At 39.2% G+C, this 27,796-nt stretch overlaps 1 protein-coding gene and 1 long non-coding RNA gene across 2 annotated transcripts in view; both read left to right on the plus strand.

The window, feature by feature from the left end:
- Positions 1 to 8,064, plus strand: part of LOC117958511 — a 9,846-nt gene extending 1,782 nt beyond the window's left edge. The window contains exons 2-3 of the long non-coding RNA XR_004659744.1: positions 2,197 to 2,203; positions 7,937 to 8,064. This is a non-coding gene — a long non-coding RNA (uncharacterized LOC117958511). The remainder of the gene's footprint in view (positions 1 to 2,196; positions 2,204 to 7,936) is intronic.
- Positions 5,105 to 7,858, plus strand: socs3a (suppressor of cytokine signaling 3a). The gene is made up of 2 exons (XM_034894948.1): positions 5,105 to 5,354; positions 6,017 to 7,858. The coding sequence occupies exon 2, from the start codon at positions 6,150 to 6,152 to the stop codon at positions 6,765 to 6,767; it is 618 nt and encodes a 205-aa protein (XP_034750839.1). The 5' UTR covers positions 5,105 to 5,354; positions 6,017 to 6,149; the 3' UTR covers positions 6,768 to 7,858.
- Positions 8,065 to 27,796: the final 19,732 nt, after the last annotated feature.

Consider the following 27,796-nt stretch of genomic DNA (forward strand, 5'->3'; position numbering starts at 1 on the left):
ATGTAAGCAAAGGACTGACAACAGGCTCTGGCAAATTGCCCTTACATTTTATCACAGCTTTCCTGTTATCACAGCAAAAGGTTTTCTCTCCTCCTCCTCCTCCTCCTCTTAACCTTCAGGGAAGCAGAACTGGAGCTGGCCCTGTCAATGGGTCACATTGTGGTGAAGTGTAAATATTGGAAAGGTGCCAAGAGTTGAAAAGTTTGGTGGTCATTTGCTGGCAGGGCTGACAACAAACAATGCCAGAAAGTACGCAATAAACTCAGGAATCAAACAATTTATTCAAAGAGCATTCTTGGCAATGTAATAGGTTACTGTCAAGAAGGTTCACAGCTGTTGTTGCTGTTGTTGTTGTGAACAATGGACACATTTTCAAGGGATACTAATCAATGCGACTGGTGGACAGTACATTTACTCATGTAATGTCCTTCAGTGCAATATTGAGGTACTTCTATTCAACTTGAGTATTTCTGTTTTATGATACTTTTACTCCACATTTCAGACAAACATACTTTTTACTCCAGCACATTTAAGTTAACATTTGCAACATTTGAAATGCAACGATGCATCTGTAACATATTCTCTTATTGTAAATTAATGATACTAATCTGTGTATCAGTTGAATAAGTAAAACAAGTTGTACAATATAAACGGAGGTAAAGCAGGCCTCGTGCTTACCTAGAATAGTATGGCAATTGTCAAATACCTTGTTAATAGTTTTGTGGGTGTGAAAGGTACGTTGACGGCTCTTTGTTCTGCTTTTAGCTCTTCCCAGAAGGCAGCTGTGACGTTGAGGGTACTCTCGGCCATGCAAAGACTTCATAATGTGCGGGAAGAAATGCTAATTGCTGCATGTGCCCGGCACGTTGTTGCATGTAGGATTTCCCTGCAACTTTCACTGCCGCTTTCACAACTTTTCAGATCATCAAACGGAAATCCTCCACTCATAGGTAACCTGTTTAATGACATAAGATGAAAACACATAGCATTCTGGCAAGGGAGAAAAATTGTGCTCTGATTTATTGGATATTGGTTTATTTATTTGTTTAAACCAATAACATTTATCTCGGGCAGTGCTAAGCACCGAGCGTAGCAACAGTGCCGCTGCAAAACATCCTCGCGAAGAAACTTGTTTTGGTGGAGGGTGTACGTCGTAGGCTGTTTCAGTCAGTCAATAGAAAACTCAGATCGGACAGATAGTCTAGCTAAAATCAAACAGAGTTTAAAAGTCAACACAAAGAAAGCGTAAGGTAACTGACATCCGGACGAAAAGAGTGACATCCAGACGAATTTCCAGCAGCGATGAAGCAATCCCGGCGAGTGGAGCGTCGTGGATATGGACAATGCTGACAGAGACACAATAAAGAGAGAATTTATACGGAATGCACAAGTACTATGCATGATATTTTGTGCACAATGTTTAAGAGGTGTCAATTTGGAATTACTGTAAAAGACAATGGGCAGGCCGGAACCATCAGCCTAGCAGAAAAAGGGGAATATTCAGGACCCTCATGTGAGGGAACCACACAAAGATACTGGATTGAATAGCCATGGATGACTGGGTCCACCCAGAAAGATTCACCCATACCATGGTATGAATACAAATAATGAATACCCTAAGTAGAATCTCAGCTTTTCTGTTGATTTATATACTTTTTATATAGATTTTGTGTAAGCTAAATATTTTTCATTTTTCTTTTCTTTTCTTTCTTTAATTCTTAACTACGGTTGATGTGCAGGATTTTTATACACCGAAAATGGTGCAGCCACTTCCTGCTCACGGGTAAATCAGAAATGAATAATAATTACAAAGTGTTCTTCCCTCTAAATTGGCATTGTCATTCTCTACGGTAGAGTTGCGCAATCAGCAGAAAGACAAGATGTTTTGATTCTCCTGAACAAAATGTTCTTTAGAGAATTTATGTCACTCCACATAGCAGGGATGGCTATTTAAAAATGTTTTTAGTCAACACAAAATACACAAATACATTTTACACCAATACCAAAAGGATGTTAGTTTATGTTTTGTTAAGAATTAATTTCAAAGGGTTAGAGAGAGAGAGAGAGAGATACCAGGAAATGATATGAGGATTGGTAATCACACAGACTTCTTGCTCAAGCAACAAGGAAGTTTTACAGTAATACAGCTGCAAGTTGCAATGCTCAATAGTGGACAAATGGTGACATTAAGGGCAGCATGCAGGTAGAGTCAGGAAGGGAAGTGTACCGTACAAAATGATTACAGGGCTAACAGGAATTAGATTGACTGATATGCCGGGAACCTTCCTGACAGTTCCACGGTATCTGATTTGAATAATACAAAGGTGTTTCCTCACCTTCAACTCTTTCATTCATTCAAGGTTCAGTATAACACCAATTTCTATTCTTAATGTAACCCTTCAAAATGTCAGATTCTATTCAACAAATAACATGCTGATGTTTTACACTCAACCTGAATTAAAGGCGCACTATATTCAGCTGTGCAAGCAATAAGCGGTGCCTTTTTTATTGCAAATACCACAAACAATTTCATAGAATTCAAGAGCTTTTAAGAAAAATCTCACTCTTTAGTGGAAATCTGCTTGACCGCGCAGCTCCATAATATTTAGTTGGATAAAATGTTTCTGTTTTTTATTCCTCTTTCCAGTCCAGAGCTTCACTATTTCCCCATTGTACCAAGCGGGTTTACGGGAACCATGAGCTAGAGTAAATTTCTGAGTCAGTGTGGGAAAACCTAAACAGCTGCCTTTTTCACTAAACAGTGGTTTAGACCAACACGCTGTCATGCAAGTTCTTGTCTCATGCATTAAACTATGTTCAAAATCATTGACTTTAAGTGTGAATTGGAACTCTTTTGCTTTATGTGTCCTGCCATGAGTATTAAGATGATACAGAATTAGAAAGCTAAGAAAACGGACAAAAGGGATATATTGGTTTTCTATTTAGATTGTGTAAACCTTCCATAAATAAAACACACGGAAAGGCACACTCACGCATCGCCTACAGGGCCAGATCCGTCATGGCCGAGCCTAACTCCCTGGGCCTCAGATGTTTGGCTGGAGCTACAGAGCTTTCTCAGCTCCCAGTTGCAGCTCCAGGTCACTTGGTTCGACAGCTGCCTCAACTGACCGACCATTTGAGGGTTGACCTCTGGTCAAGTACAAACTGTCTTCAGTTTATTTGTATGTCTTTTACAAGTCTTGAGGTCTGTGGAAACTTACAAGTCTTTTTTTTTTTAACTTCTTCCTCCTCACCACGTTTAAAGGTCCTTCTTTTTCCACTCTATCAAAAGTGTAACTGATTTGGGGAAATTACAGTATACATGCTAAAAAACCAAGTCAGCATGCTGTTATACCGTGTATAGTCGTTTCCATGGAGAGTTGGGGAGCTAAAACATGGTTTTGGGAGGTTTCTCTTCTTTCTTTCATTGACTGGTATTATGGTCCCAGAAATGGCTGGATACTAAATACATGCCTCACAATGATGACACAATAGACTTTCTGGAAACGAGTTAACTGTTACAAGGCTATCCCAGTGATCTACCATCCCCCCCCCCCCCCCCCCCCCCCCCCCCCCCCCCCCCCCCCCCCCCCCCCCCCCCCCCCCCTCCATCCTGCTGGTGGTCTGAATCAGACAACACCTGACTCACCTCTGTGGACACAGCTGGTTCTTACCAAAAACCCATCAAGCTCTATGGCGTCAGTCCGTTGCCCACAACCCCCTCCCTGTGACCAGCTCCCAGCCGAGGTAAAACCTACGCCAAAACAGATGCTCTATGCTGAAAAGTTCCATAGCTGTTTTCTGTCTGATTTGCACTCATCTTCTAAAGGATTAGTAAAACGAGTGAGTTGTTTAAAGGAAGGCAATGCCTGACATGACACCATAGCCTGAGGTTAATGTGCAGTACAATAACCACCTGAGGCTGATGATGATCATTGCTGAGTCAGGCGGGGAGTTAATGTGAATAGTATGCAGATTCTATCAGTCACATACATGTTACCAAAGATTAGAAAGTCTTTACATGATCATCTGAAGTCAGCTTCCTTTAGACAGCCTAATGCTGATATACAAAGTATCATGAAGTAAGTAGAAAAAGTCTTACTGTAAGAGCAGTCATGGACTATCCCTAAATTAGTTTTAACAGATCTCAGACAAAATAAGATTTTGCCTTCTTTTTTTTTTTAAACCTATTTTTACTTTCTAGTAAAATGTCCTTAATTTCTAATGAATTCTGATTGGATTTTTATATGAAACAATGATTTTGCATATTTTTATTAAAGTGTCTTAGGAAGGTATTTTTGTGGCAGATTTTATAGAGCCGGAAATAGGAAGGCAGGAAATAAAGATTTTTGTTTCCCTGTAATGGCGCCTAAAAGTTTCAGTGCTGAAACAATACATTCTGTATTAAGGGTCCACGTGGATTGGGCAGTTGTTTGTGCAAAACACAAAAAATAACGCAGTTAATTACATACTATATAGTAAGTATATACTTGATATTGAATGCCAAGTTAACAAAGGGTTTTCAATACAGTAAAACATATGCTCATAATGACTGCAGGGAAAAACAGGCACACAACTTGTCTGGCTACAATCTGTTTTTACAGGGAAATTAAGTCATATTGTGCTCTATGAAGTTACCCAAAATGTGGCGCCCTCTCTGGATAACTGGTGCTGAGCACACAAGCTACCAGGCCTACTGTGAATTGCTCAGAAACTGACTACAGACTGAATCATTCCTTCATAATTGACGCTAAAGCGGAATTTCTACCAGAAAATACATTCATACATTCATTCATTCATACATTCATACATTCATTCATTCATTCATTCATTCATTCATTCAACCTAATCAAATATGTTATTCTATAGCTGGTTCTTAAATTCTCAACAACAACAACAAAATGAATAAACAAAAGATTGACTTATTTTAAGTCTTTATATATTATAAGAGCCTAAAGACACCGGTAGGCTAGGTAACCAAAGGTAAATAAGTATTGCCTGGAACTCCTTCACTTCATCAGCAGCGGGCGGCGGGCGCTGCTCATAGCAGGAATCCTAAAAAAAAAAAAAAAAAAGCTTCCTGTCAATATGCTAAGAGAGAAAGAGGCTTACTGGAAGGCGGAGGCGGAGTCTCCGAACATTTATAATGTCTCTTCTCCTCTTGCTTCGCTAGTAACTCTCAGCTCAGCAGGGATACACACCGAGAAAACTTCTTCACAAGTCTGAAGTTTGGTGCCAAAGAACTTGGAAACACTTGTGTCATCCTGACAGACGCTGGGCTGTGAACACACATCTATATAGCGACTCACACTTGGATTTATTTTAAACGAGCGAGTTTGGAAAAACTATTCAAGGTGAGGCTCGGTTTCTTTTTTTTCGCATACTAGGCTACTTCTCGTCTATGTATTTTATATTACATAAAGGCTAAAAGTGGATAAATAATGTTGAGTGTTTGTATGAGTGAGGTAATTTTTTTCTTCTTACTGAAACCTAGTCATGGTGTGTAAATTGCGCAATCCAGATTACAATGTCATTACTGGAATTGACCGAGTCCCGAGGGCAGATTGCACAAAAGGTTTCCCCGAAATGGTTAGAATTTACATGGAAGCATTTCATCTGAACACAGTGTTAAAGCCACAACTCCTCTCAAAAGAGGACAGCTGTTTGTGTCTATTTTTTTTATGTTATAACAACAAAAGCAATGGCGCTCTGGGACAATTTCCCCATCATCACCAGGGATAATACTACTACTACAACTACTAATAATGCATACTTTATAAGTCCCACAAAGGGGAAATGATGATGTTTGTTGTATGGGATGTTTAAACACACGATCTTTCACATCTGGAAAAATAGTTTCCTGTAGAGCTGCTGCATCTGTTACTCAGATCTAAACATGCTGATCTGCTATTACTTTATGTCATGTCAATGTATAACTTTTCAACTGCATTTTATGTGTAGTGTCCTATTTTCCACACTGATCTAAAACTCACATCCCCTTTGCTTGTCTCCTCAGGTGTTTCAGACAGACTGACCTCTACATGCCCTCGGTGACAACCCTTTGAACCTCTCTTTTACCCCACCCTTTCTTCTCTTGTCTGTGTGGCGCCCAGTGCTCCCCAGGCTATCTAGAGAGTGGGCACAGCGCCATGGTAACTTACAGCAAGTTTGACACCGCAATGAGCAGCAGCCTCTTGGACTCCAGTATGCTGCTGCCTCAGCGTTACAAGACTTTCACCTCCAAAACGCAGTACCAGATGGTCGTTGCCACGCTACACAAGCTCCAGGAGAGTGGCTTCTACTGGGGCGCAATCACTGGGAAGGAGGCCAACGCCATGCTGGCAACCGAGACCACCGGCACGTTTCTCATCAGGGACAGCTCCGACAACCGACACCTGTTCGCCCTCAGCGTGAAGACGGCGTCGGGCACAAAGAACCTGCGTATCCAATGTGACACTTCTTCTTTTTACTTGCAAACAGATCCTAAGAACATCCAGTCTGTTCCCCATTTTGACTGCATCCTCAAGCTGGTCCATTTCTACATGCCTCAGAGCAAAGGGAACATTCGCAGTGGGAATACCTACTACATTTACTCTGGAGGGGAAAAGATCCCTCTGGAGCTCATCAAACCTCTCCCCTGTATCTTATCCACCTTGCAGCACTTGTGCAGAAAAACAGTCAATGGACATTTGGACATTTCTTCTCAAAGAGACCAACTTCCTCATCCTCTGAAGGAGTTTCTGCAGGAGTATGACGCTCCTATCTAAAGGTGTTGGACTTATGCTCTTGAAGGGGCAAAGACATGAAAGTAAGGGCATGGTTTCAGCTCAGCTACGTGGGAAGGAACTTGCTGTATCTGAGGAGTAACAATGAAGCAAAGTCAAAAGAGTCAAGTCCGAGATCGTGCTTGTGTAAAGGAGCAGTTTATCGTACTGACAAGATGTGTGTAGGTCTCACAGAAAAGCAGGCTTCAGTCTCTTGAGCCCCACATGGACTAATCCATTAAAAGGGCCAAGAGAAAGCAAGCACTGCTGTTATCTGGTGGTGTGAAAGAGACAGAACCTCCTCTGCCTCACTGATGACACAACTTACTAAAAAACTGAAGATGTCTACCGTCTGATGACACACAGGTTCCCTTTGCTGCTGCCAACCAAATGTGCTGTGAGGCTGTCGAGCTTGCACACATCAGCCTCAGAAAATCATCCATCGGTTAAAGCTTGATCGGCTTTTACGATCAGGCTGGCCTCGGGTGATAATCTTGGACATATTTGTGACGTCCACCCAGCATTCTGGGATCTCTGACCATGCTGGAAATTCCCAGACAATGGAAACTTAGAGTACAAATGAGTGGACAATGATGGCCTTCTGGGTGTATGTAAGCACCGGCCACGATGGGAAAATAAATCTGAATCTTATAAGATTTAAGACTGTTAAATGTGGAAAGAAGATGTAGTCCTGATATTTTATTTAGAGGGAGGATTTTTGCCAAACCTGCCTGAACGTGACTGAGTCCTAGAGGATCTTACTTGAGATAACAGTACCACTGCTTAATATGTCTTCAGGGTCAGGAAATATGTGATAGTACTTTTGGCACAGACAGGATTGCAACATGGTATATGTCCTTTCCCAATAAGGAGAAGATTCAACATGTATCTTATTTTCATGAGTTGGCATGAGTGAAGATGTTTCTATACAGTCTTTTATAAAGATGTACTTTTGCCAGCCAAACCCCTGGCTGTGAATGCTTGAAGACATTTGTTAAACGAAGCAAGCAGACTGATACGACTTTGCACTTATTTATATTTGTATGATTACATTTCATTAATTTATAATAAAAGAGCACTATTTTTCTATGAAATGAGATCTCACTGTTGAGTTTTTTATTATTTCCACAGGGAATGACTGACTAATAGTGAAATACACTTCACATTACCAGAGGTGTCAAGTAATTGTAGTACAAATACTTTGTTACTTTACTTAAGTAGAACTTTCGGGTATCTATACTTTACTGAGGTAATTCTTTTGCAGCAGACTTTTTACTTCTACTTCTTACGTTTTCAAGCATTGAACTGTACTTAGTACTCCTTACATTTTAAAAATAGCTTTGATACTCCTATTTCAGTTGGGCTTGAATCCTTTGCCCTCATAGAGTCCTGCAGCTAAGCTTGAATGTACATTTACATTTCAATAAAGGCTATTGATAACATGCCTCTAAAGTTTGAGTTTTAGCACCACTACAATACTAGGTACAAAGTCATTATATCTTCCGCTCCATGAAACACATGTAGTCCACATATATGGTGCTTAAAGTATTTGCATTTTCAAAGGACAAAAATGTGGCTGAAACAGGTGCATCCCAAATTTTTCAACATTAACATTTTAATACAACATTATAGTCATTATGACCTTTAAAAAATGTTTTTTGGGGAGAAGGGGTTGTAATGCACTATAGGCAAGTGTGCCTATAGTGCACACTTGGCACTATAGTGGCACGGCTTTAGCTTTAATTCTTCATGGGATTTTTTTGCCTAACATTACTTTTACTTGTATACTTTAAGGAGTTTTTAAACCAGTAATTTTACACTCTTACTTGAGTAGTTTGAGTTGATACCTTAACTTCTAAAGAAGTCTTTTTAAACCCTAGTATCAATACTTCTACCCGAGTGTTGAATGTGAATACCTTTGACACCTCTGCACATGACATATAGTACAATAATGATTTTCTTGTGAAGTGTTACCTTCTCACCTACTTAACCTTAACCCGTGATGGGAAACCACCACTGTGTGACGCTGCATTTGTAGAGACGCACTAAACACAATCATATCTCAATATGATATCAGTTTATCAAATATCAAGAGCTTTAAAGTTCCTCTTTTAAAGATACATTTCCTAGAAGACACTACACATTTATTATTTTCAGCTTTAAACAGAACATATTATCTTGTTTTCTGAACTTATAAACTTTTCCTCTAACAAAGAAGTTGAGCAGCTGTTTCAGACAAAATACACCAGAAGCCCAGAACAGTCTTCTAGAGAAGTAACTCCATTCTGCTGTGACTCATTGGATTCCATGTAGGTGTTAACATGACATAACAGGCTCTCACATGCACATGCCTAATGATGCCACCTAAATGCCTCTTAAAGGCATGCAACTTAGGAATTGCCCTCGCCCTGTGTGTACAAATACTCAGACATATGTCAGCAATTAATGATTAACTTGTCTTCTAATGTGTTAACAAAAAGTTGACACATTAGAAGACAAGGTAATCTTGCACGTATTGCACCTCATCCAGTAATGAAGCTGAGTGCTGCCAGCTCACAGGAACAACATGCTCCTAAACAACAACGTGTCTGTTCACCGGCACACAGTCTGACTTAAACCAGCTATACCACAGTGAGAATTATTTTTAGAACAACACATCCTGTGCTCCATGGCCCCTTTCCTTTATAACAAAGTGTCTTGTTTTCATCTGTATGTGTTTGAGTGCTTTCATTATAGCCATAAAAAAAATGCCTCCAAAAACCTGTCTTTGTCAAATTTCTTGAACCAAGAAATTATTTAATTTGGCAGTTTCTCTAACGCAAATGTTGTGGCTGGCCCCTTAATACTGTACTTCACGACTTTAACTACTTCTATGACAATTGCTTATGGACATAATTTTGCACTGATGGCATGTTTCAGAAATATGCAACAGACAATTATAAATTATGGGGTCTGTTTCTTCTTTATTGAAACTCCCCCGAAAGCACAGATCCCTCACCGACTACAGCCAGGAACACATGCACATTTACAGAAAACCGCTAAAACTATGGATGAACGGGAATCTGCAATAACCCCCATATCCAATGTATTAACAGGAATAAGCTTGTGCTCTACCTGCTTCCACAGAACGTTATTGTTTGCCCTTAGCCAACATGGCTCAGTGAAGAGCTTTCAGAGACATAAGGGGCCTCTGAGTGGTCCAGAAAAATGTATTATTTTTCTTAATAATGCCTTGATATCAAACCACCATGTAATTATTGTCTCAGAGCTGGCCACAACACAGTTATTTCTTTAATTGTGAACCATTAAATCCTCCCCCCCCCCTCCAGAACTAAACAATGTGAGGACTTTGGGAAACATCGTGAATCACTTTTCCTGTCAAGGAAGATGAGTGCGTGACTGAATACATCACTTTGTGCGTAACAATACCAAATAAGTGCAGGCTGCTGCAAAATTGCTGAGCAAAAAAAAAAACATTACTCTTGATTCCCAGTAAGCCTGACCTGCATGTATACACAACACTCAAGTGAGATAGAAGGAGAAGCAAACACAGAAAAGAAAACACATGTGCATGATTCTGTAGAATTTATTATGTGTTGAGTGGTTTGGAGCATCTGTCACTGTTGTTATCATATATCTAAGTATTAATAACTTTTCAAAGGCATTTATACATGAAAGACATAAAACACATTTAAAGCCAGCTGAAACCAGTCTAGGACTATTAAAAGCGTGCAGGCTTTCTGCGTAGCTCAGGAGAAATTCTCTGGTAGTCCCTGGGTCATGTGATTCTAGAGAAGAAGCGCTGCAGAGTCAGAGCACTGCTCACACAGGCCATATATCTGTCATTGTGGCTACACCCCCAGCCAGTTGCTGCATCTGAAACCATTACAGCTCCCATATCAGGTTGTTCTTAGAAGTCCCAAGAATAACTTTGGTAGTTTAAATGTTAATGATTGTACAAAATGAGACTTGGGTTCTAGAAAAAATCAATAGGTCATTGAGCACATGTCCCTGAACTTTGGATGAAAATCCATTACAAAACAGTATGTGGGATTTCGTTGACTTCATATCTCTTGGTTGACATCATACATTGAAGTGTACATTTCCACAGATGGCAAACATGACAGAAAAATGAATAATAGACAAACAATGGTCTTCTGAAACAATCTGATCACGATTGTGTTGTGGTTCCAACATATTCTATACCTATCAGCCTCTCTTAATGACTCTGAATGCAGTGACGAGCGCTCACAGAACAGAAGCAGGGTTCACTTCTGAAAGTTTAATGAGACACCCAAGAATATTCAAATTTTCAACAATTACATCCACACAAATGTTATCATTTCTACTTTTTTTTAACTTTTTGAAATAATAAAAATAACTTAAATGTGGCTGTGTGATGTGTCATACACTCAAACTGTAGTAAGCAGATGTAAAAAAAATCCCCTTACAAGATAAATAATCTTTAATTTGCTGAAATTTGCTGGTATCAAGCAAAAACATCTGGCTGTAGAGAGTTCTTGAAACAAGCACTACTCAGTGTTAAAAACTTTAAAAAAGTAGTTAGAACTAGTACAAATGTTTAAGCATTTTAAGCCCTATGTCCTACTTACTGTAGATGTATTTGTGAGTCTATTTATGTTCTTTTTCCCTCAGCGCAATTGATCAATAAAGTAGAACTCATTGGCCAGTCTGTTGGACTGAACTTTGGCCATGTATTCATCATAAAGCATACAGTTACAAATAACACAAACAATCCCAGAAGGGATGGTAATTGGTAATAAACCAAATTTATTCTAGATCTATTTAGATTAATTCAGATTTGGGGAATTTACATTTGCACGGCTGAGCAAGCATCTTTTGCTGCATCATCTGAATCCAAAATATATATTATTTTCAAAAAGTCATAGAAGCTTGATAAACAGGGGAAGTCTCTCCCCCCGATAGTCTGTCAGTTTTTAAAAGCCCTGCACACACAGAGGATGTAAGCTATTCTGGCTCATTTGTAGCATTGTTTCTAGCATTTGCATGTGGTACAGCTATGTTGTCTGATCATCAGCAGCATTAATTTATTAGTATTTAATAATTTGTAAGTAAGAGGCTTTTTGACCATCCACACTGAATTCAAGCCTCTCTCACTTTCACTCAAAATGCCACTGAGACATTGATGCAGTTTCTTACGCAGTAACTGGTAATTCTGAGGGATGGGAACTACTGAGAAAATTGAAATGGTAGTTCCCCAGGGAACTGCTAGGGTGTCTAGTAATTCTTACAACTTATTCTATGTATTGAAATGAGGAATGTTACAGAAGCTAAAGTACATACAGCAGGTCAAACATGGTGACATCCAGTTAAATAAATCAAAATGCACTGTAGGGGAAGTATGATATATTATCTTTTATTTTTCACTTCTCAAATATTGTAAAACATTATTGGAATTTGACCAAGTGTGCAATACATTCAAATACTGTCAGCAGTCCAGGCTGTATTCACTTTTTACAATGGCAAAAATGACTCTTTATTGTTTTTATCTGAATCCTGAATGCTGCAGAAAGTTGCATATCACACTGTGCAAGGGGGAAGGTGTGTATCTGTATGTGCATCCAGTCATTTCCCTGCATTTGCTCTCTTTAACCTCAGCAGATAGTATACAGTAAGCTGACTGGAGCTCTTGAGTGTGTGATGGAGAAACAGTGAAAGCCTGCTTTCCGCTTTCCAGTCTCTCAGTCTGTTTACAATTCCACAACTGCTGGTTGCCATGGAGTCGTTTGTCAATGAGCTCCAGATGCCAGATATGAAAGCCAACCATGGAGTAGCAGTGAGTCACCATGGCCTGCAAGTCCCACCCTCTGAGGCTCTTCTCTGGGCACGCTCCTCCTGTTCCTCCTCCAGGCCTCCAGATATACTGTTAGCACTCCACTTCCCTGTGCTCCAATCCACTGGCTGTTCTACTATAAATATGCGTAGGTTTTCTTTGAGCCTAAATCATCTGAGCCTGAAGCCACTTGAGCGGCTTTCTGTGGACTGTTTTATAACTAGATCTGCTTTGCCTCAGAAGGGGGAGGTGGGGTCTTCAAGCCTAGAAGAGGAAAAACAGAGCAGGAATAAATATGAGGCAATGCTTCAAATTAGAAACCACTGAAAGTATTGTGCATGAGTTCTTGTGGCAGTTCTCAAAATGACCATGGCTATTTCAGTATTTCACAGATCCCAGAAAGCAATGCACAAAGAACACAACAATATGAGGGTTGTGCAAGTTTAATTCCTCACTTTTCGACACGTAGATTCAAATTAATAATCTTTGGATTTTTTTTCAGTAATTTTTGTTACACCACACTGGCAACTGGTAGTCACTACAATCTGTCAGCAAGTGCAATATATACCCTCCCTGGTCACATGATTAGGTTCACCCCCATCTTTAAAAAGCTTACAGTATTTGTTAATTAACTATGTTTTTTACTTAGGCCGTAGTAGTTGCGCTGTACTGGACTGCATTGTATTGAAATATGTATCTAAAATTCTTCTCCCCTCATGTTAATGTAAATGGAAACACCTCGCAGTACAACACAATCCAGTTTAACCCCACTGCACACTACAACTTCAATAGTAAACATATTTAAATTAATACCGCTCTAACAGCGTCATTCACAACTGAACATTATTATCTTTGTATGTAGAGTGCTGGCTGAGCTGTTTTATTAGATTAAGATTAATATGAAGACATTCTTTATTGATCCCACAATGGATTCTCATACATTTGTACACTCTGTTAGATACACACATTACACAAAGGCCCCTAAAACACAAACACATGCCCAGGACCTCTACATGCACTAATGAAGTGATTTCAGAGTGATGGGGCTGCCAATGGCAAGCAACCCGAGTAGTTTGGGGTGCAGTGCCTTGCTTAAGGGCACCTTGGCAGTGCCCAGGAGGTTAACTGGTACTTTTCTACTACTGGTGCACACTCTATACTTGGTCCGCACAGATACCAGAACCGGCGTCCCTCCGTTCCCAAACGACTTCAAACGACAAACGTTCACCACGGACTGAGCTCCTGCCACCCCATGTTGGATTGCAATACAGTGGTACCTGATAAAGTTTATACAGTACTGTACATTTTACCTCTAGAAGTAGTAATTTATTGCTCAGTTGAGGATGTAATTACGTAGAATTGATTTGGGTAATCACAGTGTATTAGTATGAAAACCTGTCTATAGTTTTACTGGAAACAAGGCACACGAATACCAACAGGCCACTTTGAAATATTTAGATTTCCTTGGTATTTCAATCCCTGTTACACAATTTGTCCTTTTTCAGGATCGGCTTGTTTGTAAAAATTGCACTTTGAGTCACACAAGAGCCACAATTAGGCTACATCACAGCTTGGTTCCACACACCTACACAAAGATCTAACAATAGTCAGCACATTATAGATTTACAATGGGTACACACCATTCATTAAGCTAGTGCAAAGGGCAAAAATAACCAGTGGCCAGATATGGCTGTTGGATTTGCTTTCATTTAATAAAAGCCGTGAAGTTATTGTAAGTACTGCAAATTCAGGTAAAACACTGGTATTTTCCTTTCTCTTTTGCATTTCCCGAAACTAAAATTACAGTTGGTGTGCTTGTAATTCTCAAGCGGGTTCTAAATGTAAACAATATCAGCTGAAAAGAAATCCCTAGCAGTCCTCCTGCCCTGCCGGGAAACACCCTCTTAGTCACTGCTGTACAAAACAGCCTCCAGCAGTACAATAGCAGTAATCTGAAACAGAGTGAAATGACGTCTTTCTGGTGGATGGTTACTGCATTAGATACTTCGATACACTGTGCAAACGCAACCTTTATAATTAACAACATGGGAAACACAAGGAAATCTTACTTACACGGCAGGGAATTTACGAGCTTCACAAAAAATACAATCAGATATCAAATAACACTGAACAGATAGAGTAAAAAAAATGTTGAGGTTTTTAGGCTTGTTGCTGTGCAACGCTGTGGTGATAGCCTGACTCACTTCCTGCTCATCTCATCTGTATGGAAAACACTTCAAACAATCAACAAATGTTGATATCTTAGGTTGGTCAGAGCCTTTTTTTTCTCTGTTATATCAAATGTTGGAAAAGCTGTGGGGTTATAAAACCATAACTGTCTTCTGAGTCATGAGCATCTTTATTTTAATAAACCTGACAACAGTGTTTGTCGGCAAAAGAAGTTGTCACGCAATGTTATGACGTTTTTGTCTTGTGTTTGACTCTAGAATGACATCACTGTGTGTGTTGGTGTGTGTGTGTGTGTGTGCGTGTGTGTGTGTGTGTTGTATTGGAAAAGGGTGTGTCTCTGTCATGAGGCTTGGTCCTGGTTGTAGTGTGACGCGATAAAACTAATAGTATCACCATTCATAGGGCAGCGCAGGTTGTCATTACCATGGGAACCAAACATTGTGGCATTCAAATGTATGCTCTATGTGTAAAGATGTATCCTTCTATGCATTAAATGTTCGAGGGTACATGCTGCCCACAACAACTTAATTTGACTACAATAACAGTACTTCTCCATGCATGTTTAAAGAGAGAAGTGAAGACTCAGCAGTTTTGCATATTAAATAGAGGAAACACATGATATTGCGACTTTTTGTGAAATGTTATAGTTTTGCAAGAAGCTTTTTTTCTCAGAAGTATTCTAGTACTTCCATCAATATTCACGGGGTTTCCTCTGAATTTCATTGGTTATGAGTAATGTTAGAAACACCACCCCACACTAATGGAAAATCTAAACTCCATCATAGTAAAAAGTGGCCGACTAGTAATTTCTCAAATAATTTCTTCAAGTTTCACTTTTTATAGATGCAATATGGCATTAAATAGATAAGCAGATTAGTCCATCTACACTTTGTTCTCATGGAGTGTGTAGCTGTGATGTGCTGATCTGGGTTTTGAGACATGCTACATTTTTAAAGCCATTAAAAAAACGTGTAGACACACATTTGCTTCAAAAACATTTTGTCATTCAAAAACATTCATAAAATCACAGTACACTAACATTGCTCTGCAAAGACGGTTGTCTTTTGATTCTTCTTTGTTTTCTTCTTGTTTCTTCTTCTTCTTTCTGATTTTTAATTGCAAGCTGTAGCTACCCTGGCCTTGTCAGCCAATACTAAGAAACATTTTCCAAAAAACAAGGGGTGAGCTGCAAATCCTAGCAAGTTCAGGCTTTAAAAACATGTGCGCATGCCTGCTATTTCTGGGGATCTGCACACTCCTGACACTCCATGGCACTATCTCTGTCTATGACAGGTCACAAAGCTACCATCATTAAAGCAACAGCTTTAGTCATGTGTGTGGGTATTGAGCTTTACATTGAACAGACTTTCAATATTCACCTCCTGCGTAATCAGGTTCGTATCTGACTCATATCACTCCACTGATATGGGAAAATCATTCACATATTAATTTTTGTCCATTACAGAATTACATAATGTATATTTCAATTCTGTGAAAGAAATAAAAGAAAACAAGTGCTGCTCACTCATACAAGTGAACAGTGTTGGGCAAGTTACTTCCAAAATGTAACATATTATTGATTACTCGTTACTGTCATGTGAGAGTAATTAGTTATATTACAATATCACTGTCTGGCAATTGCAATGTATTACAATACTTTTGCATTACTTTTGAGGTACTTTCACCAAAATAACAGCAAACGTTTCACTTGACAGCTCTAGCTTGTGAATTTCCCCACTGGATCAATAAAGTCTCCTCTTAATCCATTTTAATACATCATAGATTATTCATAATATTTTGTCACAGCATGTACAAATGACCAGGTCATATGAAACACAGCCATCTTCTAATCGCATACAAACTGGGAAGCCGAAGCAAGGCTACTTCTGCTATAGTTCCTAGTTTTTACACGGTTAAAAGATGGCTGTGTCTCATGTAACCTGTACATTTGTACACGCTGTAATTATAAAATTCACAACGTCTAAGTAGGAGCATGGTGTTTTTTAGTTTTAGTTTTCTTTGGTCACATATTGGGAGCAGTAGGCTGGTTGGTGCCGTTTATCTCCAGCATCTGTGGTAAGCAGGGTTAGTGGTGGGTGCGCCAGACAGTTGTGACACACAGGGAGATGAGAAGGGTATGTATGAACTCGAGGGGATAGGGTGAATAAGCTAAAGCCACAATAAGTAGGTGTGTTCCTTTAACTCTACCTCCAACCCACAACTGACCTTTTTCCGCCCAACCTATCTCAAAATTACACAGACTGATCATTAAATTGGTAAAATTTAGCAACTCAATGTATCATTTACACACCCTTGTTACAGCACAGGACAGCAGTGTTCCCGGGTGGTTACGTTATTTGTAACCAGTCGGCTGAAATTGACAAGAACTTCATTAGCTAGATAATTAACATTAACGTTTGCAAATGGCTGCAGCGGGGAATGCTCGGTGTAGCTATACACAAAGCAATGGTTACTAAAGGAGTTCTTTAGCTCTGTTAACCAGGTTATGACAACACCAATTTTAATCGGGGTAAGGTGTTTACCCTGAAGAAATTGAGGAAATTGCCTAAACCTGAATGTACAGTATGTCAGTTTTTTTTTAAATTGTATGTCAACGCACTGATTAGTTTTTGCTTCCACTCCCTGGCTTGAACACGCTGTTTTATGTTGACTCCGTATTGTGCTATGTCATTGGATTCCATTGGATATTTAAGTTCAAGTGTGTGTTTTGGTATGGCTGGCCGAGTACGTGGCACTATATCCATGGTATTGGAAGGGGGATTTAATTATTGCATGTTTTTTTGTTGTTGTGCCTGATCAAAAATATTCCCTCTCTGCTTTGTTCAAAAATCACACCCTGGTAACATGGACACAGTGTTGGGCTCATTCACTGTGTTTTCATGCATGTGAGAAACCTGATTATCCCCCTAAACTTTGTGCCTCAGATTGAGGGATTGAGAGAAACCAGATTTTGTAAACAGTAACAAAAATAGTAGATTTAAATGGAGTTTGTAGGTAAAGATATGGAAACTAAGGATTTACAGTATGTCCCCAAATTATAGCAGCACTTGTAAAAGTGTTATCAATTTGTTTTTCTCTTAATGTTTTTTCTCACACAGTTCTGCTTTTTTCTGTTTTTTGTGTGTCGTTCCTTCTGTTCCATGAATCAGCAGACAATGTTTATGATTTTCCAATGTGGAAATTGATGTGAGGATGCATGATGTGACTAAACACTTGCCCATTTCAAATAAAAAATAAAATAAAACACAATCTTGAATCATGTGTGGATCATTAGCCAGAAGCAGGAATCAGCTTTACAAGAAATGTCTAATCATTTGACATACACAGTTGAGCCATTCAATACATGAAAGTGTGTGTGTGTTGGGTCAGCAAAGAATGCAGCCAACAAATGGATCTCCAGCAATAAAACAAAAAGTTAAGATGCACAGCAGTCTAGCAACATCACTGTTGTAAAAGTTTACAAATGATCCATTTTGAATATGAATGTACAAAATCAATGAATTTTATACTTTCTTTCACATTATGTACAATAGCATGAGTTCCACATATTTAGACAGAAGGGGTGGAAAAAGAACTTCAATCTTTTATTAGTAAAAATAGTAATGTCACTGTGTAAAAATACTCTTACTTTTACAATGAAACGTCTTGCATTCAAAATTCCATTTACTTTCTCAAAGAAGTATGGGCATCAACATACTTAAAGTACCAAGCAAAAGCGCTCACTTTACAGAGAAATCATATTAATTTATCACAGTAAAAGTACATACTGGTGGACCTGGGTGGAATGAGTTTGTGGCTAAGCAGCATGCGGAGGCAAGAGAGGCCTTTAGACTTTGGTCAGAGGTAAGCCTAGACATGGGGTGTTGCTAAATATGAAAAAAATGACAAATGCCAGAGTTAGGTAAGCACTCTGTTTAATTGAGAAAAATGAAAACACAAGAGCAGCCTCACTAGCCAATGAGCTACAGAACAACAACCTTTCTGACTTTTGGCAAGAGGTGAAAGTAATGAATACTGATAAAACATCCTAACCGGCTGATGTTGAAGGTATTAGTAGCCCAAAAAAAATTGCCGAACTTTGGCGTGAGCACTACCATGACCTTTTTTAATTGTGTTAAAAGTAACCCAGTTAGAATTATGAACATAATGATTTCTCAGCAGATATGATAGTTAAGGTTACAGATATTTATAATACCATCAATATGTTGGAGAACAACAAAGCCTGCAGTATGGACTGCACTACTTCAGAACATCCATATGCTCTGCAGAACATCCATCTGCTCTATCCTTTGCTGTCCATGTGCTGTAATGGTTGTCTGGTTCATGGTGTCCTGCCAAATTCTACTATGCATGTACTGTTACTGCCTGTGCTTAAAGACAAGGTTGGTAAGCTCAACAGTGTTGACAAGAGTTGACCTTTTTTTCAATTAGCCAGTATCTTGTCTAAAGTTTTGGAGAGAATACTGTTAACAAAGCTAAAAATGTATGTCCTTACTTCTGACAATCAGGTTGGGTTCAAAAGAAAGCATGGAGCTGACCTGTGTATATGTACATGCTCTTAAAGAGGTTTTGTCCAGGTACAAAGGCCTAAATTCATCTGTATTCCTATGTTTTATTGCGTCAAAGGCATTTGATAGAATTATTTATGGCCGATTGTTTGTGAAATTGCTAGATAGAGGTGCCCCTACATTTTTAGTGAGAATTTTAGTGTTTTGGTATGCCCATCAAACGTTTCAGGTTAATGGGACAATGTTGTATCAGCTCCATTCTCTGTTAATAATGGAGTGCGGCAAGAAGGTATTTTGGTTAAAAACAGGCTGTTTTGTGGGCAACACTATTGTTAATCATCTTATTTATGCAGATGATCTGGCCCTGCTCTGTCCACATAGTGCTGGGCTGCAGCAGATACTGAAGATGTGTTCTCAGTATGGCCTTGATTACGACATAAAGTATAACGCTAATAAAAGCCACACAATAATAGTTAGAAGCGATGAGGACAGGAAATCAACTTTTCTGACCTTTTATTTGTCAGAGAGTCCTCTTGCTGCGTGTGAGGAAATAAATATTTAGGTCATGTCATATCCAGTGACTGGACGGATGACAAAGATGTATACCGACAGCAATGTAAAATGTATTCTCAAGCTAACAGGCTTATAAGGAAGCTTTCTTCGTGCTCTGACTCTGTGAAGTGCTCTTTGTTTAGAACCTACATCACACCGCTATATACTGCTCAGCTGTGGTTCAACTTTAAGCAAACGAGTATGCAGAGGCTCAAGGTAGCATACAATGATGCAATAGGGCTGCTGCTTGGTGTCCCTCGGTGGCACAGTGCCAGTCAGCTGTTTGTGTCCACTAGAGTACCAACCTGTGAGGCACTTTTAAGAAAACTGATGTTTTGTTTTATATGTCGTCTGGACCGGTCAGCGAACCATATAATTGAAGCCCTTGTCAGTCCTCTGAAAAGCTGTTATAGATACACTTCTAGATTAAGACAACATTGGTGCAATAGCCTGTATATACTATAGGCAAATATGGAATTATGATGTATGTTTAAATCTCCTTTTTATACTGTATGATGTAATATGGACTTTTGTCTGCAATAAAGCTTTATGACATGCAAATTATACATAGGTACAGTACTTAAGTAGTTTGCACCAGTGATCTACAGCACATGAAAGTCATATCTGCATTTACAGTAAATACAAAAAAAATACAAAAAACAGTACAGTTTTACCTTCACATTAATACAGAACTGCAAAGAAACACCCAGAGCTGAATTTTCAGTGGTATAACGGGAGAAAAAGCATGCTTGTTGTACATCCTTCCCAGCTGTTGCCTGCATTTAGTTATTGAGCAGTGTTGTGCATAGTTCATTCAAAACAATGAAATGACATTGTTAAAAAACATAATCATATGGCTTAACATTAGTGTACCCTAATTTTAGTTTGAGTGTGAGGAGTGTTCTGTTACTGGAATCCTGTGGTGAAAGAAATTTGGGATTTGATGTGCTCTCTGTCTAGTTTTTTAAATTAGGTTTTATATCTTTGTCATGGCAGGTCCTCATTGGTACTTTTTGACAATTCTATGCAACTCAGGACTTTTACCCAATCAGCAGTGGGAATACATAAACTTTAACTTGTGGGGCTTTCAGCTGAGAATATCTGGGAATCATTGTAAAAATTAGTCACTTGTCTTTAGCTTTTTAACATAATTACAAGTAATCCACACAGCAAGTCACAACAGAGGCATCTGCAGAGAAATCCCCCTGGTGAGACAGGACAAAATGTTCTGGTGTTGTATTACTAATCCTTTTTGAAAAATCCAACAAAAGACTAAGACAAAAACGTAGGCAGACGCCTGTGCTCTCTTTTTATGTCAGGACATGAAAGATGTCCCAGGAACAACAACAAGCTGCCACTGAGATGTCGGCTAAAGACACTCAGATCTCTCACGTCACAGGAAAACCACTTCCATGGAAATGCAGCACAGCAAGCAGGGAACAATCTGATACTGTACACTGTTTGCTGTGTCCCAGCAGGCCTCACACAGCCCACACACAACTCCAAAGCACGTCTCGCCGCATTTTGACTCTCTCAACACAACAAACCTTAACCTCAAATGCCACTGCCATGACAGTAAAAGACACTATTATGGGCCTGCTGCCCTGCTCTTTTCATGATCGAAAAACCCTACTATAAATTGGCTCCAATCCTGGTGCTTTCCATTGCTATAAAAAGTGTGTCCAGTAATATATAAATGTTAACCAATAATTTGAGCAATAAGGCAATAAGTAATATACTAAGTAATAAATACTCTTTGAACACTTACTGTGAAAAGTGGAGTTTTATCTGCATTTGTGAATCCCAGAAACAAATGGCTTTATTGAAGTTAATTAAAAGTGCAGCTGGCGTAGAGATCTATAGCATAATGGTTTAGTAGCACTAAAGGGGTTATTTTATGCTGACATGCATAAAACAGCACAGTGTACCATGTACATACTGCATGTTTGTGGCTTTAATTTAGTGTTAAGCATGCGGACAGGGTGAATAGGTCCTGTTTCCAATTGAGCTTTACTGGGGAGTGCTGGGTTGAGTAAAGTTGTATTCATGTACACTGCTGTAGCAAAGGTTTAATAACAATGGTGCTATCCATTGCAAAAGGCCAGTCAGTACTTTTTGTAAAATTACTCTTCAGTAAAATGTGATGAGCGGAAAGGAATTGGTTTGTGAGCATGGTAATAGCAGCTCAGGAAAAACAGCAATTCATTTCAGCTCATTTTTTATTCATGGTGACTCAGTCATTAAGTTATCTCAGGACACTTTTCACGTAGAGAAAGTCTGGACCACACTCCATAATTAGAGAGACCCAACATTCTCAAATAAGCAAACAAAATCTTCCTTTTAACTAACAAAACCTCACCTGGTTCTAGGTGGGTGGCCTGCCTTTATTTGTTGGAGTAGTAGTAGTAGTAGTTTATTTGAACATGTAAAACGTTAAAATAAAATATATATATACAAACATTCATGCATACATACATATATTTAAAATTGCAGATAATATAAAGTACAAATTTTGCTGTCAAAGTGACGCCAAAATGAATGGGAGTCAATGGAATGGTAGTGGAAGGTGATGGCTTGTTAGCCTCAGAATCTCCCCATAGGAGGTATGCTTTCCTGAGGCTTGCTCACCCCTTTGCATGTAGATCAGGAGAGAGAGGAGGAGAGAGAAGATGTGTATCATGGGAAGTTTCCCAGCAAATTAGACCTAATTAGAGTAAGCCAGCATCCGGAAAGGGAGATTGGGGAGGTTCTTAGGCTAACAAGCCATCATCTGCTCTTAGCATTCCATTGACTGCCATTCATTTTGGCATCACTTTGACAGCAAATAACTTTACATCTGAAGTGTTTAACGACTGTATTTTTCCATTATTTATGTCTAAAGAAACACAACAATGTACAACTGGCTACGTTACTTTGTATCTCACGTTTTTCTGAAAATAGTTTTTTATGTGTCATAACCGCACAACAGACACACAGTGGAGAAATAAAAAATAAAAAACGCTTAACAAACTAATTACCGGTAAACAGAGCGGGTTTGTTCAGAACACCCCCCCATCTGTTGCTAACAATGATGACGCAGTAATTACTGACGATTCTCTCCGACTAATCAATAGTCTGCTGGTTTTCATGTCACATTTTAGTATCGTCTCAGCTCGCTTGGAACCTCGACTGAGGTAATACTACAAAAGGTACCTGTTAGCAGGTACCAAGGACTTTTTTTTCGTAATGGGAAACCAAAGAAAGCGAGCAGAAGTGGGGCTAGTCAAGTAGATACCATGCAGTGGAAAAACGCCATAATTAATTTCACTGGTCTCCGTCGAAGTCTAGGGCGTTGTTGTGTCCATTCCTTTCACTGTCTATGGATCACACCAATAGCAGCATGACTTGGGGCAGGTCCAAAGCAAACTAGCGCAGGCAAAATTTGCAGCTTTGACACTCCACAGCTCTAGAGCCAGAAACACCTGCAGGAAGCAATAGAAGGAGAGAGGAGAGGTGTGAGAGAGCACAAGACTACAGCAAAGGGAAGAAGTCGAGTTAGTGACATGCATTAAAGGGAGGAGGAGGTTGCATACAGATGGAGACGAGTAGGAGGAGAGAGGTGCTTAGTGTATTTTTTCATCTAAAAACAAGAAAACGAGGCATTACCACACCTGAATGATTGGAAGGATCAGGAACACACCCTTCAAACTAAATTCATCTTTTTACAACATGCTAAAGGGTCAGTTATCCAAGCAAGTCACAAGTGTAGAGATGCGGGGAGTGTGTTCATGCCATTGGATATATGAGGCCATTTCAGAACAACTGAACCTCATTTGAATCTGATAGCTTATTTAAACATTAAAGCTGGCCAGGTGCAGGTCTCATCATGCGATCAACTCAAAAGACTCTGGCAGAGACTTTATTTTTCAACTGGTCACTGGCTTTGTTTTTCTCTTAGGCTGAGATGGAATATTTACAGCATGACTGTTCTCCTGAAAGGTTCGCATGAACTGGGCTGAGATTTCTGTGAAATGCTTTTAGGGCTTTGTTGAGTGTAAGCTTCTAGGAATTTGGTCTTTTCTGGAGAGGAAAATGAACCTCATATTAAAGTACAAATACAGCAGTGATGTATATTACTTATCATTATTAGGGGCTGAGTGCTGAGCTGAAAATATGTAAATAAATTTAAAGTGTTTTTATGTGCAAAAGGAAAGGTTCAGACGTGAACACTCATAGTCACTTCTCTTTGAAACAGTGAGGTCCTACAGGAGGAAATTGTTTAGTAACATACTTCGAGAAAATAAAAGCATGGATGGAACTTAGCAAGCAATACACGTTGAATATTTAAACTTTGCTGAATGCCATTTCCACAGCGGTGATGGTAAGTAAACATTGTTTAGAAAAACGAGCTCACAGGTCAGAAGAGGACAGGATGAACGCAGGCAGACTCATTTTCACTGGGCTGACTCATGTGTTTAATATATGGAGATTTAGAAGATTTGGAAACTTGGATTTAACACACCGTCTCTCCCTGTTAATATCTCTCTTTTTAAAATAATCTTTTTCAGTGTAATGATAACTTTCTGCATTTATTACATGGCATTATACTCAGAAAATTATCATTATGGCATAACACTGTTTCTCGTCTTGCCGCTGGTTTATGTTGTGGTGTTGGTGGTTGTTCCAGCTGGTTTACCAGTATGTCACAAGAATAAAGTGCACAGTCTTCCTTTTTCTTAGACAAACAAAACCACATTTCACTGTGTATTTACCACAATAACATCAATCAGCTCTGGAAACAGCTTACACAAAATACCAGCGTGGATTGAGTGTGAGGTGTACTTAATGAATAGCTCCCTGTGGACACTGTTATGAAGGCTTCTAATGTGTCTGTGAATAAAATTGGTAATTATTTATCGCAGTCTGAGGAAATGTCTTAACAGGGCGAGATATCTCATAAAACCATAGAATGAATAAAGTTGATGATTAGTATCCTGCAGGTTGAGTCACAAAGTACACACTGTGACTGTAAGGAATGGATCAATGTTCCCATCATCTGCACACACACACACACACTCACTCACTCACCCCGCACACACACACAAACACACACACACACACACACACACACACACACACACACACATCCTGCCTGAATATCTATCTCATCTAAAATCCTGCTATCATGTTAGTTTGTCTTTATACCAAACGAGTTCTCCATCTTTAGTCCTCATCAACATCCATGTGGGAAGTGCAACTACAGAAAGACTGGAACTGTTGTAATAAATGCAAATTGCAATTGCTCAAATCAGGAAAAGTTATTGCTACATATCATTTGCAGTATATCCCGGCACAAAGATGCTAAAATGTACAGTACACTCTTGCAAAATGCCTCCAACTAGAAATACACTTGCTCAATTTACATTGCAGAGGAAGTGCTGAAATAGCTCTGTGTATTACAGTAAGTATGAAATAGTGAGTGTGATTGATTGCACAGGTGCAAACGTTTCCAGATGTTGACGCTGTATCTTGCCGACCAGCAGTGAAATGATCTCTGAGAAATGCACAGCTGTAGTTGTGAACTCTTAGCTTATTGGGAACTTCCTTCTATGTGATGCACACACATACAATGTTGCATAACGTTTGTGGTTGTGAGGTTTACTGTGCATTTTTGGAACTTTTTGACACCGTATAGAGCGAGGGGAAGTGAATTATTGTTTTCAGTAAATGTGATGAAAAACTGTTCAAATAATCTGTAATGATCACTGAGTGTTTGTGGGACTGTAATTGACATTTAAAATTAAAAATAAGTTTATTTTGAACATGTACATAACTTCAACTCTGATGAAAGGGTGGGATTTTGGCAGGTGTTTCTGAAAGCTTTAGAGCAAGAAGCACTCAGATCATTTCCTAATGAAAAAGTAACAATACCACAGTTTAGAAATGCACAGGAAATAAATGTACTGGAGTTAAAAGTATAGTGTTTGCTTCTGCAATGGAGAGGAGTCACAGTGTAGAGTAACCTAAAATGTAATCATTTAAAGGGAGTTCTATTTCTGTACTTGAAAGTACTTGAAACCTACACAGTATTTGATTAAATGTACTCACTTACTAACCCCACCTGCTAATCTGTAAATTAATCAACCCATTTGTCATCTGTAGTTTGTTGAAATGTAGGGGGGAAACAAAAAAATAGTTTTCATTTCACTCACTGTTGTTTTAGTAAATCAATGGAAAAAGAACACGATACAAGTCACAAAAAAGTACTTTAGTTACAGATAAAGCCGTGAAACCTTTCTTGGCAGCATGAAGGGTAGCAGTATCAGTACAGCTGGTCTGACACACTTTGTATGAATAAGAAAATGACTACTATAGATAGAAGAATGGGAAGAGAAAAGGGAGGGGAGTTGCTTAGTAACAGTTCACGGAATTGATTGCGGCCTCTGAGAAGTGTGACTCATCCTGTGGCGTGTCAGGAAACCCTTCAGATGTTGGTTATAACCTGTGTGCCTTGACCAAATGTGACCAGATTGTATGCAAATCAATCCTCCTAACCTCTATCCCCCTCTCTCTCTTTCTCTCTCTCTCTCTCTCTTTCTCTCTCTCTCTCTCATCTCTCTCTCTATCTCTCCGGTTCCCTTTTTTTAATTCATTCTCAAACTTACACCATCCATGTGTGGGCACAGCAAGCCCCACTCACAGCCCCACACAATCTGCTCTGTGTTTTGCCACAACAGTTTTGCTTTACTCTAAATCCCATGCAGGATAATGACACATGTGCGTGAGTAGAAGTGGAAACACAGAAACAAACCTTCACGTCCCAAACTCAGCCTGAGTTACTGGTTGTGCTTAATTGAAACCAATAAGTAAACGGTTAGACTTATTAAAGCAATTAAAAGGATAAATGCTCACCTCAAAAGTGGGTTTGGAAGGAACAAATTAATTGGTAATAAGAACATGTAATTCGAGCCAACATCTGAACCACTCATCTGGAATGTATATGTGTTTGCACAGCCAGTGTAATCAGAAGCTTTTACTAAGTTTCACAAGTTTTCATGTCCTTTATTTTAAATGAAGCAACTTGAAACACGTGGCTTTTTCTAATAAAACATTGGTGTTGACAGATAGAGAAACCTCCCTCGGGTTTCTCTCTCTTTCATGGTGTGTGCGAGGGAGCAGAAACCCCTCCCCCACCTCCTTTTACCCACAGCATGATAGGAAGTGACACTGCCGGGACCCCTGTGTTTCAACTGTGGTGATGATAACACCCGGTGGCCCACTCCTGCCATATGATTAGTTTCCTCTAAACTCTATGTTTTTACCACAAGTGTATGAGTGTGGTGTTTAGTCGGATATAGATAGAAAACAGCATCCAGTCAGATCAAATTATTCCATGTCTTTGTTGTTGGGTGGGCAAAGTGGATATGAGTCCTCACAGTTTCTGTAAGAGTTACCAAATTTTTAGTTCAGTAAAAGTTTAGAGGTCTGACGGATCTCATCGGGAGGTAGTAACTAAAGCCCAGTTTTTTTCTGCTGCAGTTTGATTCTCTCTAGATCTTTCCATGATCCACTCATCTGATGGAAACATCTTTAATTTGATCGATGCTCACAGTATAGTCATGTTTCCGTCATTGTTTTGTAGGTTGGTAAGAGCACCTAATCCCAGGCTAGCATAGGTGTTTTATATATTTTACTTAAAGCTATAATGCATAGTTTCTGTCTCCCACATGAGTAATTCTATACAGCAACAACACGATGCATCCACAAGGCGCAAGAGGGATAACACACCACCCCCACCTCTCCTCCACGCAGTTACTTGTAACTAAGGAGGAAATGGAGGATTAAAAAAACACAATGGACTTCTTTGGAGTAATTATTAGGTAATTATCTTCACTCAAGTTTCTACGGGCAAAAATTGCCAGATGACACCAGTTTCTATATTACTGGGATTACTGAGAAATACAGAG

Source organism: Etheostoma cragini, chromosome 15 (genome assembly GCF_013103735.1).
Source record: "Etheostoma cragini isolate CJK2018 chromosome 15, CSU_Ecrag_1.0, whole genome shotgun sequence".
Classification (NCBI taxonomy): domain Eukaryota; kingdom Metazoa; phylum Chordata; class Actinopteri; order Perciformes; family Percidae; genus Etheostoma; species Etheostoma cragini.

Excerpts from the sequence above, each read along its gene's own strand:
- socs3a (XM_034894948.1), top strand. The coding sequence starts at position 6,150 with ATGGTAACTTACAGCAAGTTTGACACCGCAATGAGCAGCAGCCTCTTG.